Source organism: Anguilla rostrata, chromosome 9, assembly GCF_018555375.3.
Source record: "Anguilla rostrata isolate EN2019 chromosome 9, ASM1855537v3, whole genome shotgun sequence".
Classification (NCBI taxonomy): Eukaryota; Metazoa; Chordata; class Actinopteri; order Anguilliformes; family Anguillidae; genus Anguilla; species Anguilla rostrata.
Window position 1 is genome coordinate 2,330,863 of NC_057941.1, and position 12,299 is coordinate 2,343,161.

The following is a 12,299-nucleotide window of genomic DNA, read 5'->3' on the forward strand; positions in this document are numbered from 1 at the left end:
AAAATAAAATCATATACAGGATCCAAATCAATCTCCAATTACCCAGAAGTCATTTCAACAACGTCAAACTGTGTCTTTGAAGCTAGGAGGGGTGGGTAGGAACAAAGAGCAAACTGACAATTTAATATTATTTGATACATTCTGTGTGTTTTTATCTAATCATCACTTTGCACAGACTCCTTAACACTTACACACCTTTGCTGTATTGTTGCATGTGTTGGTATAGACAGTTTCTTGCCCTAAATGATAAAAATCCTCATTTGTTACATTCTGACTGATATCACTGTGTTGTGTGAAATTCCAAGGAACACAGAGAAGAAAAGCTGCTCAGAATTTTAATTTTTTTTTCCTCAAACATTTCAGAAATAGGTTGAACAACTTATTGATTTTACCCTAACCTACACAAACTGCATCCAAGCAACATCCAATTTCAAAACAAACTGCACACAAATGTCCGTGCAGCACAAAATCAGATTAAAAAAAAAAAATTAACAGAATAAACTTAAAAAACAGAGGCATGGGTTTCGTTACTCTATGCTGAACTGTATTTTACACTTCTATTTAAATTAATTCAAGTCAATAATGATTAATGTACATCCAAGTCACAGTACGTTGTAGAATCTGAATCGTTTGGAAGAGGGCCAGTCAAGCGCAGTCATGGGGGTTTGCTGCATGCATGTCACCACAGCAGAAGATGCAAATCCCTCCTGTGTCTAATCTACTCGCTGAGCTGTAGAGAGACTCCAACATCTACGATAAGCGGGCCTCCAAGGCCACACTGATATTTTATATTGCATACATCTTCGGAAATCAGTCAAGTTTTAAAGGTAACTTATGTAACCCGTTTCTCCAATAATTCCCTTCGAAAGATCGTTATTTAGTCGAGGCAGATTAACCAAGGCAATCGCCTTTGGTGTCTTAAAGGGCAAACACTGTGGACCCCAGGCCTACAGAAACTGCCACCGCTGCAAACTGCGATGAAAACCTATGCAGTTTGTTAAAGTCTAAATCAGGGATCAGCAACTCACGGTCCTCGAGGGCCGAGAACTGCTGGATTTCCACCCTCTCTTTGCCTGGGAGTCAGGTGTGAAGACAGTCTGGCCAATCAGTACCACTAATTACCCGGGAGAAAAGAAAACCAGGGCTGGATTTGGACTTGAGGGCCAGAGTTGATGATCCCTGGTCTAAATTAAATGACCCTGAAAACAGCACAACAAGCACCTGCAGGAGACCCCGGGACAGCTCCACACGCCCCAATTCAAAAGCCCCAGCAGGGGGGCAGGAGCAGCCCGTCAGTCCTGGTGGTCGTGCTCCTGGCCCGGTATGAGCCACCGTATGCTCTCCGTGCGCAGCACGGCGTAAATGGTGAAGCTGGATATGAAGAACACGGAGAAGACCAGGAGCCAGTCGATGCTTCTCACGGGCACGCTGAGGAGAGGGCCCCTGCTGTCCTCCTCCGTCACGTTCTGATCCACGCTGGCTTCAAAGCCTGAGGGGAGATTACGTCAGACTCACAATCAGCACGACGGGTAAAGGCCTGGGCAGTTAAAAAAAACAGCCTCACTCTTGCTTTAATGAGCAATGTGGCTTCAAAATCCAGCTATTTTATCTGCAATACGGTCGCCAGTATTTCTCAGAAGAGAGACTGCACACACCGGTCTGGTTAGTGATGAACGACGTCAGCGTCTCCATGGTTCTGTCCGTCTGGTTGAACCGGGCCATGGGCTTCACCCCCTGAAACAGGAGGATGTTGGGCACCGCCACCGTCCCAAAACGAGTGGAGAGGCTGAACGGGAAGAGAGAAGAGCCCGTTTAAAAATTAAAGAAGCACGAGTAAAAGCATTTAACAGACACCAGTAACTGGGGAAATTGGATACACTTATTGCATTTATGCATAACAGACACATACATATCCAGATTGTAGGTAAACGGTGAGCACTAGGTACCCTGTAGTGGGTAGGAAAATGGCAAGCATTTGTTCGGCTGAATGGCCTGTTCATTATGTTATGTTATTCTATGCTATGCTATGCTACGTCACGTTATGCTATGTTACCTGCTGTGCTGGGAAGCATCTAGGGCCAGGAAGTGCATGCTGGGAAAGACCCTCGGCAAGGCGTTGAAGTGTGGAGCAAGATTGGCAGAGAACTGGCACCAGGTGGTATAGAATAACACCAAGGAACACTCCGTGCTGTTGGCGTTTAAAAAATCCATCAAGTCCTGTAGGAAGAGAGATAGTGTGATGACAAGTTATAACATCCTGAGCCGCTGTGCTAATTAATGAATTTCGTGCGACTCCTCCAGGTAGAAATTTTAACCTGTCCCCAACAGAGAGATGTGGAAAGTTACCTGTGACGCGTTCAGGATCATCACTGCAAAGTTATCGATCCCCGTGATGTTCCTTTTGTCACAGCTGACTTTGTACGTCTTCGCAGACTCGGTGGAATTCTGCTCGTCCGCGGCCATGTCAACGTGTACCATCCCCAGAGTAACCGGCTCCATCTCTTCCGTCTGCTCGCCATTTGCGGTCTCTTCGCCGGTCACCGGCGACAAAATGGAATCGCATTTCCCTCCCTCCTCGCAAGGCGTAGAAAAGTCTGCCTGGAAATCTTTGATATTTTTCGGAATAAGGGACTCCATGCTGACGGCATCTGAAGGTACGTTTGTTCCCATGACCGCGTCTGCGATTTCCGCTGTCTTGAACTGCCGCTTCGGCTGTGGCTCTGGGTCGTCTGTCAGTCCCACAAAATTAGGACTGTTTTCCATGTCGGTTATTAGGAAAGGGTCTTCATTAAAGTTTAATTCCGATGTCTCATCTTTATCTGTATAAAATAGAAGCACTCTTTAAAAATGTTAGCTAGCGAGCCCCACACACACATCGGAGATGGAAACTATGAAAGTGATCAGCCTTCATTCTCCACACTGCGATCAATGGTATTTGAACACTAGCTAACAGCAGAACTAATGGCTGAAATTAAAATTTCCACGTAGTTATCAGGCTACATTTTACATTCACTCGCGTCAGACTGTAGGTCATAATAACTACAGTTGAGAACGCAAACACTTCATGCTAGCTCGCTGCACAATCGTAGCATTAGCCGGTAAACTTACCAGCTGATGAAGCATGGCCCAGTTCAATCACGAAGGCAGTCAAACACAGAGTGCACATAAATTCTACCGACCACCCCATAATTGCACAACTAGCAAGCGAACCTTTACATCTAAGGTTCTGAAGGAATATTCTGAAGCCCGCTGTGGTAGAAATGTTTGTTAGGTCACTAAGATAAGCAGGCTACGCTAGCCAAGCATGCTAGCTAACGACACCATTCACCATAGCTTGAAATAGTGAGGCACTGGAATAATCTATTTCCAGGGCAAAGGTTGTTTTCCTTTTCACGTTGTTTGGCAACGTTTTTACCCTTTTCTAAGATTTAAAATGTTAATTATATGCATATATTTCACGGAATGTATTCTAGATCTTCTTTCGATCATGAAAAAGACATTAATGCACCAGAATTCTACTTATCACGTGATGTAAATAAGGACTGCCTGGCCATTGGTCGGCGCCTATCACGTCATCTGCCTGCAGACGTCGTGCAGATTTTGCGCCGAATGGATTTGTAAAAAGCGTTTTTATTTTGTAAAAGTTGGTGGCTGCGACCTAACATAGTGCTCTATTTTTGGTGTCAGCCATTTTGTAGTGTGTCCCTTAGCACAAAAAGGTATCTTATAATTCATTGCAGAATGTGGTGTACAAAATGTACACTTTCCAGAAGTGGTGTATCCTAGAATAAGTATTTTGTTCAAACACTCACTCCCTACGTCAAGTAGGAGGCATTCAGTAGTACAAGTTCAAGGCACCAGAAAGTCTACAGCATAATGGAAAAGGCGTGTTCTATCACATCTAAATAATCTTGTCATTAACAAGGTGAAGCATAAAGGTAACATAAAATAATTCACAAATGTTCCTCTACAAAACACTTCAGAAAATCTGAAATCTGAAAAAATAGTTGATAGAAACTGTAGTGTATGCAATCCTCAAACTGATATGCCTATAGATTCTGGAAAGATGCTAGTTTTGTTGTTGATCATTATATTCTGACTTTATTTTTAAATCTCAAAGTGTGGTCTTTGGATTAACTAACAATAGTAAAGAAAACAGAGATCAATTTTTAAAAATTAATCTGATTATTTTCTTAGCCAAATATTTTCAGAAAACCAAATTTAGAAATGTAATGCAAGAAGGCATAAGATGTGTAGACTCTAGCCAACTGTTGGCTTAAATTAAGTAGATAGATTCTGAGACACAACAAAATCAGCACACTGCAGCCCTCCAGAATTTAAATCAGAACATGTTCTAATGAAGGTCAGCTTGCAGTCAAATGTTAACACAATGGCCAGGTTTCAAGAATTCTGAACAAATACATAAAAGCCTTGCATAATGTGATACATGAAAGCATTTTAAGTGCCACTCTTCTTTTGCCCTAAATTTCATAAGTAATCTTAGGGTTCTGTAGATACAATGTACCTAACCTAAATATCACCCTATTATTACAACATTGTTAAAAGAGGCATACATCTGCATACCATTTATGTGCCCAAAAACAATTTAACAGCCCGTAATAATTTAGAGAAACACCGTAACCTGTTGAATAAAACATATTAATTACTGTGCACCAGCAAAGGCGAGGCTCTCTATCAGTCTAACCACAACCCATTTCATCCTGAAGTTTGATTAGTAGGTTCCTTATCAAATGATGTTTTTTTTTTTTAAAGACTGGAACACAGTAATTTTTTACCCCGAGATGTTGGAACTAAAAGGTAGCATTTCCAACAATGTACTGCAGTAAATTAATTATTTATACAGACCAGCGTCAAACTGGGGGCCGTGTCATAATGGTAAGTCCTTCGATTATTTGTTGTATTTTTTTGTACATTCAAATATATGTGTGGGATATTATCCATAAATCCATGTGTAAAACAGCAAATGTCAAGATACTGATTTAAAGTTTATTACACAACTTGTCTCCACACTCGACAATCATGCAGAAAAAGCAAAAGAAAAAAAATGTATAAAATAAAATACATATTTTATCTATATTGGTTACAATGTGTTGGATTACTGGGCTTCATTTCCAGCTAAATAATTTGGTCAAAATGTATGTCTGATGAGAAGGAAAAATCATCTTCAACAACTGAATTACTGGAAAAGACTAACTGAAGTCCATGAAGGTTTCTGCAAGAAGAACTGTGAAGAACTGCAAAAAGAGAGAGAAAGACAAGCCTTTGAAAACAAAGATCAGCATGGGATGGTACTCTGGGTTGTAATAACTGTACAATTTCAATATACTTATGAGCAAAAACACCAACACAATGTATCCATTAGTTTGCATACATTGCTCTTCTTTGCCAGCTATTCACGAGTCTTATTCTGGTCGAACCGTTTTTTGCGTCTCATTTCATTTTGGACATGGACAATATACCCTGTCAATACACCCACACAAAACCAGCACTGTGCCTCATAATATTCCAACACAAAGACTGTCAACTGCCCACATTCATCACAAGACTTAAATCAGTAAAGCAGGAATGTCCACTTTGGAATGCTGCTTGTTATTTTAGTCCCATGTATGCGTGTTCTCCAGTTTGTTTGTTTTTTTCATGGAACACTTCACACAGATTCTTTCCTACTTGGGTTTAAAAAAAATGTAGGTTCACAAACATTTTTAACAAAGAGTTCTAGCAAGCAATATATCAGTACACGTTCGATAAACAAGTGATAACTCTCATAGAAACCAAGCACAAATGGTCATATAATATGGACAACAGGGATCATTCTCACAAGACATCCAAAAAACAAAAAAGGTACATTTTTTCCATACCCCATGTTCTCAAAGTAATACACAAGTTAACTGAACACAATTGAACTGCACATTGTATTAACAATGTCAAATGACAAAGCCCATCTTCATAATAACACAGAGGCAGGTGATAATATCAATATGTCGTGAGTATGAGTTTATAAACATCGTATCAAATATGAAACATTGCTACATATAGGCACTACAAAAGAATGTGAAATTGCACTGCAGTATATAGTGTAAAGAAGCAGTGGTCAAGGTTCTTTGCTGAATTCATTTTGTTTTGTTTTTTTCTTAGGTGTTTATCATTTCCAATAGACTTACAGATATTTGGAAAAGCTCGGGAGGACAGACAATTTCTAAAATCTACCAGCATACAGCATACACACTTCAGAATACACCATCAACATATGCGGTCTTCGTTAAAAAAACGAGAGAAGACACGAATTTCCGATTTATAATAAAAATAGTAGAGGTAAATACTGTAAGTGCTCTTTTGCCTGTGCGAGTTGCAGAAAACTACTATTTAAAATGAGAAAATCCTCTTGATTTCAATTCAGCTGCTTTGATTTTTTTTATTTTATGAATGAGCCAAGCTACCATGCACAAAACTGTAAATTCACGCAGTTTTTTGAGAGTTAAGAGGCAGATTGCAGATTCTTTGGTAGAGGGAAAAATCAAAGATAAGAAACAATTGCAGGAAATCAAAACTCACCAAGACCTAATTAACACGGTTTAATCTGGAACTTGAATGTTTGTTTTTCTCTCTCTTTTTTAAATTTTTACAATACAAATACCCCTTTTACATGGATGGAACCAGAGAGAACCTGATTGGAGTTTTGGAGGACCAATTTCTGCACAAAGCTTTCAAAGCATAAAACTAATTGTATCAATAATTATAATATGGTCAGATCATAAAACACACATAGAACACCAGCAAGAATATTGCACTCAAATGGTATGCCACAGGGCTGTAACACACCAGTGGGTTCATATTATTATTAATAATAAAAACAGCCAAGTATGAACTTTTGATGTTTCACAAATGTTAGTTTGTTTGCCCTTGGACTTCCAATTTATCATGACTCAGTGAGACGGACAGAAAAAGTTATCTTGTTTCACAAAATGACAGAATAGAGTAAAATCAAAGACTACCCTACCATTCACACCAGCAGGCACACAAATATAATCTTTTAAACGATATATATATGCTTTTATGTGACAACTTAAAACGTGTTCTCTTATTTACCGGTGACATATTCTTGTTAGTAGTAGCAAAATCCATGAGTATTATTGTAAATGGACTATTATTAGTCCTACTGAAAGCTGTACAAGGACGCTATATTGAATTGACATTAAATTTTTTCTTTCATCAGCTGTAATATACATCCATCAGACCGAGAGTAAATCTATGTATAACTACACACCATTTGTAAAAGCATATAGCTGGCTGATTGTCTGTCACTCAGATGCAATTCATAGCACAGACAGCCATGTTTGTGGCATTGTACTTGAGGAATGCCATCTTCCCTTATTACGACAGACGACAGAGAGCCATTTGGTGCGCAAGGCAATAAACAAGAACACACATAAAACACCATTAACTATTATCTAACGCACTCCTCAAATCAAACAGGCCATACGTCAGATTTATTCTGAAGAGTGGTTTCATCTGTAATAAAAAATATAACCAAGATATTTTTCATAATCCTTTTGTGTAAATCTTGAAATAACTCATAGTTAAAACTTCGACCGTGACCACAAACCTGCGTGAGTACATTCTGAGACAAGTAGCACCATTTCTCTGGGAACCAATAGCACGGCCTTAACGGTTGAAACCTAGGAACATTCTTTAACTCCCGTTTACTGCAGATTCACACCCACAAATACAATGACAAGAGGAACATCTTAATTTCATAGGTACAATAATAATAATAAATAATGTTTTAATTTAATAAAAGGTTTGTCTTAAATTGGTGCTATAGCCCATGGGGGTTACAAATAACTTTCCATTTTGAAACCGATACATTTTGAAGTCATTTCAGTTTCAGATCATGATTTCAAGTTGCTGTGCTCCACTACTTGAGAAAGGTAAATAACCATCACTGGACATACACCCAAAATATTCGAATGGTACAAATCACAATCTTTTATCCATATTTAGACCCACGGAAACATTAGAGCTTTACAATTTGGCAAACATTTGACTCCTGAAGTTTAAGAAGTGCATCAAATGCTTTAATGCATTGCACTCTAAAGGGACTTCAAAAATTATTCTTATCTGCTATCCTGTCTACATGTCCTAACTATATATTTTTATCGTTGTGGCATAACATTTGAATCAACTACAGTACACGGCCAAAAGTACGTAGACACCAGACACCCAACATCTCATCCAAAATTACAGGCATTAATATGGAGCATTGCAGCAGGGATTTGCTTCCATTCAGCCAGAAGAACATTAGTGAGGTCGGGCACTGACTGGGCGATTTGGCCTGGCTCGCAGTTGTTTTTCCAATTGATCCCAAAGGTGTTGGATGGGGTTGAGGTCAGGGCTCTGTGCAGGCCTAGTCAAGTTGTTCAGCACCGTTCTTGACAAAAACATTTCTAAATGGACCTCATTGTGTGCCCGGGGGCATTGTTATGCTGAAATTGGAAAGGACCTTCCCCAAACTGTTGGGGAAGCACAGAATTGTCCAGAATGTGATTGCATGCTGTAGTATTAATATTTGCCTTCACTGGAAGGGTGCCTAACCCAAACCACAAAAGACAGCCCCCAGACCAAAGGGTGTCCAGATACTTTTGGTCATATAGTGTACTTTCCAAAAGGCAGCATATTTTTATTTTTTCCTGTAGCTAATTACAGTTTTGACTCTTTGCCTTGAACTCTTGCATCAAATATATTACAATATTAAAATACAGATTCAAAAGACAAAATTTTTTTTTGATAAGGTGTTCATATTTCTGGTGTTGTTTATGTCAGCATGCACTGGACAGTTAATTCAGACAAGACATAAACTGTGGGAAACCGGGGTTGGGTACTCCAGTAACAGGTTCTTTTTTTCCGGCAGATGTCCTGTGGCAAAAGAAAAACACCTTCTTACACGAAACTACAACCACTACAACCAAAACTGCGTTTCAATTTTTTTTGTTTTGCACACAATATATATTTGATATATATTCATATGAAAAACACACCTGATTTAGGCAGACACACATTAGAGGTACCGTGTCAATATGAGGATTTAACTTTGAAGTAAACTTCTTACTTAAAAAAAATAAAATAAAAAAAATAAAAAACACACCTACATCCTCACAAAGAGCTTTGGAAAAGTTAAACATTAAGCACGCTCTCTAGTCCAGAGCCTCTAAGAGGGCATGCACTCAAGCCGTTTTTACTGCTGCCAAGCAAAGCGATAGATAGATATGAAAGCGGGACATTACTCGTTAGCTTCCTTGTCTTTGCCGTTGGGCTCGCACAAACCTCTCTTGTGCATCATGGTGTAGGGGAAGGCCGCGCCGCTGCACGCGCCGTAGCCCAGCTTCGTCAGGCGGGACAGGGTCTTGATGCTGCCGGGGGGGCGTCCCGGGCTCACCTTGTAGCCGGCGGCCTTGGTGGTGCCCAGCGGCCTCCCCGGGCTAGTTTTAAAGCCGGCCGCCTTGGTGGTGCCGAGCGGGCGGCCCGTGCTGGTTCTGTAGCCCGCGGACTTGGTGGTGCCCGACGGCCGACCCCGCCTCCCCGATTTCCCGGCGCCCTTTTTTTTCTTGGAGTCCTCGGGCTTCTCGCCGTTTTTGACCCCGCCGGGCAGCGGGAGGGGTTCGTTTCGGACGTCCTGCCGCTGGCAGGGCATGGGTTTCAGGGTGTTCTGTGGCAGGGGTGGCAGAGGGGGCAGGGGCATTTGCAAAGGGGGCGGGGGAGGAGGGGGGTAGAACTTTGACTGGGAGGTGCATAGGTCAAAATGACTGGTGGGGTGGCGCCCATCTTCAGCAAGGCAGGACGGTCTGCCACTCATGCAATAGTCGTTGGCGTTGCTGGAAACCTGGCGCATCATCTTCTGTTGGGGGGGGAAGAAACATGCAGACATAATGTCGCTTTGTTGGGTGTCTTAAGAGTTGCTGGATACCACATGTGCACGTGCAACTGCAAGCAGCTTTGAAAAACGCTGATAATTGCAGAGCCCAGAACAAATCACAGAAATGATCAAACGGTAAACTGTATAGGCTGTGAATGCCATTGCATACATTGCAAATATTAGTCTACAAAAAATAATACATAATTAGATAATGTTAGTCTTAAATCAAATGTTCTACTAAAAGGCAAGAAGTTCTTTCTAGTTACTTTATTAGGAAGTAATGGTAGTAAAGTGCATCTAGAAGCCAGCAAATTACGAGGCATAAATTAAATTGTCAGGAGCATGACAGTAATTCATTTAGAATGTGTTTTAAAAATTAAAATAAAAAATAAAAAAAATTGTTTCGAGCCCTCAGACTATCTCGAATCTTCTTATAATGACAACCAATGTCATCACAATCCAGCTAATACAAAACACAAACAGATACAATGCAAAATATTCGCTCGTCCTGTAGTTGCAAGGTGCTTGTTTACGAAGTTTTGCGGGCAAAAATAAAAACTTACAACATTTAGACGTCATTCTGATGGTTAATTGATTTTATGAACATGCCAAAAGTTTATTTTTGTCAAAAGCATTTTTCCAGAGCGTACGGATACACTCTATAAAATAAAACAAAGCAAGACTACATTGAATGACTATTATATGAAGGGTCGATACGGAAGCTCTCAAACTAGTTAGCTTGCCAGCTAAAGCAATCGGCCTGGAAACTCTGTTTACCTATCTTTATTATTCAAAGGCAGCAAGCTTGCTACCCCCTGCATTTTTTGTAATAACAGCTATGCGAAGTATAAACTTTTAACTAAAATGTCGATGTACATTGTCCTCGATATGGAAATGTAAACATAGCTACAGCATATGTCAGTAGTTAAACAGATATGGCACACCGTCTGCAGGAGTGGTTGATAGCTAGTCTAGCTAGCAAGCTAGTTTCATAGTGGGCAATGGGTGTATCGAGAGTAAACCTTTTCCTTTGATCTTGAATAAAAATTAATGTTTGGCATGCAGTGGCTAGTCTTTAAATTGTTTTGCTTGAACCGAATTCTACTACTAATCCCGGGTTTAAAAAATAAACAACTGCACTCAGAGATTTATTCCCCCTGACGTTATACTGTACAGTTAACATAACGTTACAGTAAACGAACAAAAGGGTTCTTTGTTTTAGCGATAAATCAAGATGAACAAACGGCGCAACCTCATGATTAAGTCATTCAAATAGAAAAATTACACAAACTGTCTAGCGATAGGAGATTTGGGCTGTATTTGACCTTACAGAAATATGTAATTAAAAAAAAAGAACAAATTACTGTACCTCGATTGTTTGCGGATCATGGAATGCAAAGGGTTAAATAGGAAAACGAGAGATCTTCCATCCTTTAAATTCTAAAACGGATTCATTTTTACAGCAGATCGCAGGCGATCGACTGCAGAACGTTCGCCGAACGTCTCCTCCGAAAAAATGAAATACTAAATGCTGATTATTTTCGAGGTATATATTCCTGTTGGGTAGAGGTTTAGATGAGAAAGGCAGCCATTTCCATTAAAAAATTAAGACAGAAGGGAACCCGGCGCATGCGCACACTGAACGAAGGGGAAGGGGCTGCAGGCAACAAGATAATACAAACACACTGATTTTTAATTTAATTAATTAATTTAAAGATTCGTACTGTTTCCTGAAACAAGCCGTTTTGCAGGAACGCACACCGATTTAACATTGGGAAACGGTAAGCAACCGGGGTTCGCCGCGCCTACGAGAACGTATGCGATTACGTCATAGGAAATAAAATTAGACGCAATTAAAGTTTAAAACCGAAGCGGATCTTATGGCTGGTCCCCGGAATTAATTGCCATTATTATTTTTAAAGAGTTCGCTGTAAAGTGTAGGCGTGGCTTCATGCTCAATACAATCAGAAAACATACCGATAATGTCAAATCGATTCAGCTGTATTTTCAGCGTGTGGTTTTTATATCATGAATTATTTAACTATGCAGAAACACCACTCCCGAATATACAGACAAAGAAACTGTTTGTTTACGACCATTCCAACAGTTGGATTGTTTTGGTTTAAAAAAGAAAAAGAAAAAATAATGAGAATGAGTTAATTAAAACAGTAAAACCATAAACGTGACACCGACTATGTATGAATACAGTGCTGATTAAATAAAGAATAAAGCATGCATAATCAAGATGTCGATATCAGAAAATTTATACTTGACCACAAACAAAAAACATAAGTCTAACCTATACATCTGAATTTTTATTACTGGAAAAAAACAAAACATAATCCATCAATCAGGGGTCTGTTCACAT

General features: G+C 39.8%; 2 protein-coding genes across 6 annotated transcripts; both read right to left on the reverse strand.

The window, feature by feature from the left end:
• Positions 1-318: 318 nt before the first annotated feature.
• txndc15 (thioredoxin domain containing 15) lies at positions 319-3,520 on the reverse strand. Its single transcript, XM_064349777.1, has 5 exons — positions 3,109-3,520; positions 2,347-2,819; positions 2,054-2,217; positions 1,656-1,786; positions 319-1,489 (listed from the first exon to the last, which is right to left on the reverse strand). Exons 1-5 carry the CDS (start codon positions 3,185-3,187, stop codon positions 1,293-1,295), a joined length of 1,044 nt encoding a protein of 347 aa, XP_064205847.1. The 5' UTR covers positions 3,188-3,520; the 3' UTR covers positions 319-1,292.
• A 1,467-nt stretch (positions 3,521-4,987) lies between these two features.
• Positions 4,988-12,173, reverse strand: c9h5orf24 (chromosome 9 C5orf24 homolog). Of its 5 annotated transcripts, none has more exons than XM_064349786.1 (3): positions 11,301-12,173; positions 9,343-9,913; positions 4,988-5,255 (listed from the first exon to the last, which is right to left on the reverse strand). In XM_064349786.1, exons 2-3 carry the CDS (start codon positions 9,908-9,910, stop codon positions 5,137-5,139), a joined length of 687 nt encoding a protein of 228 aa, XP_064205856.1. In that variant the 5' UTR covers positions 9,911-9,913; positions 11,301-12,173; the 3' UTR covers positions 4,988-5,136. The 5 variants fall into 5 exon arrangements, with proteins under 5 accessions (XP_064205856.1, XP_064205858.1, XP_064205857.1 ...); XM_064349788.1 differs by having other exon boundaries at positions 4,988-8,934; XM_064349787.1 differs by having other exon boundaries at positions 9,303-9,913.
• Positions 12,174-12,299: the final 126 nt, after the last annotated feature.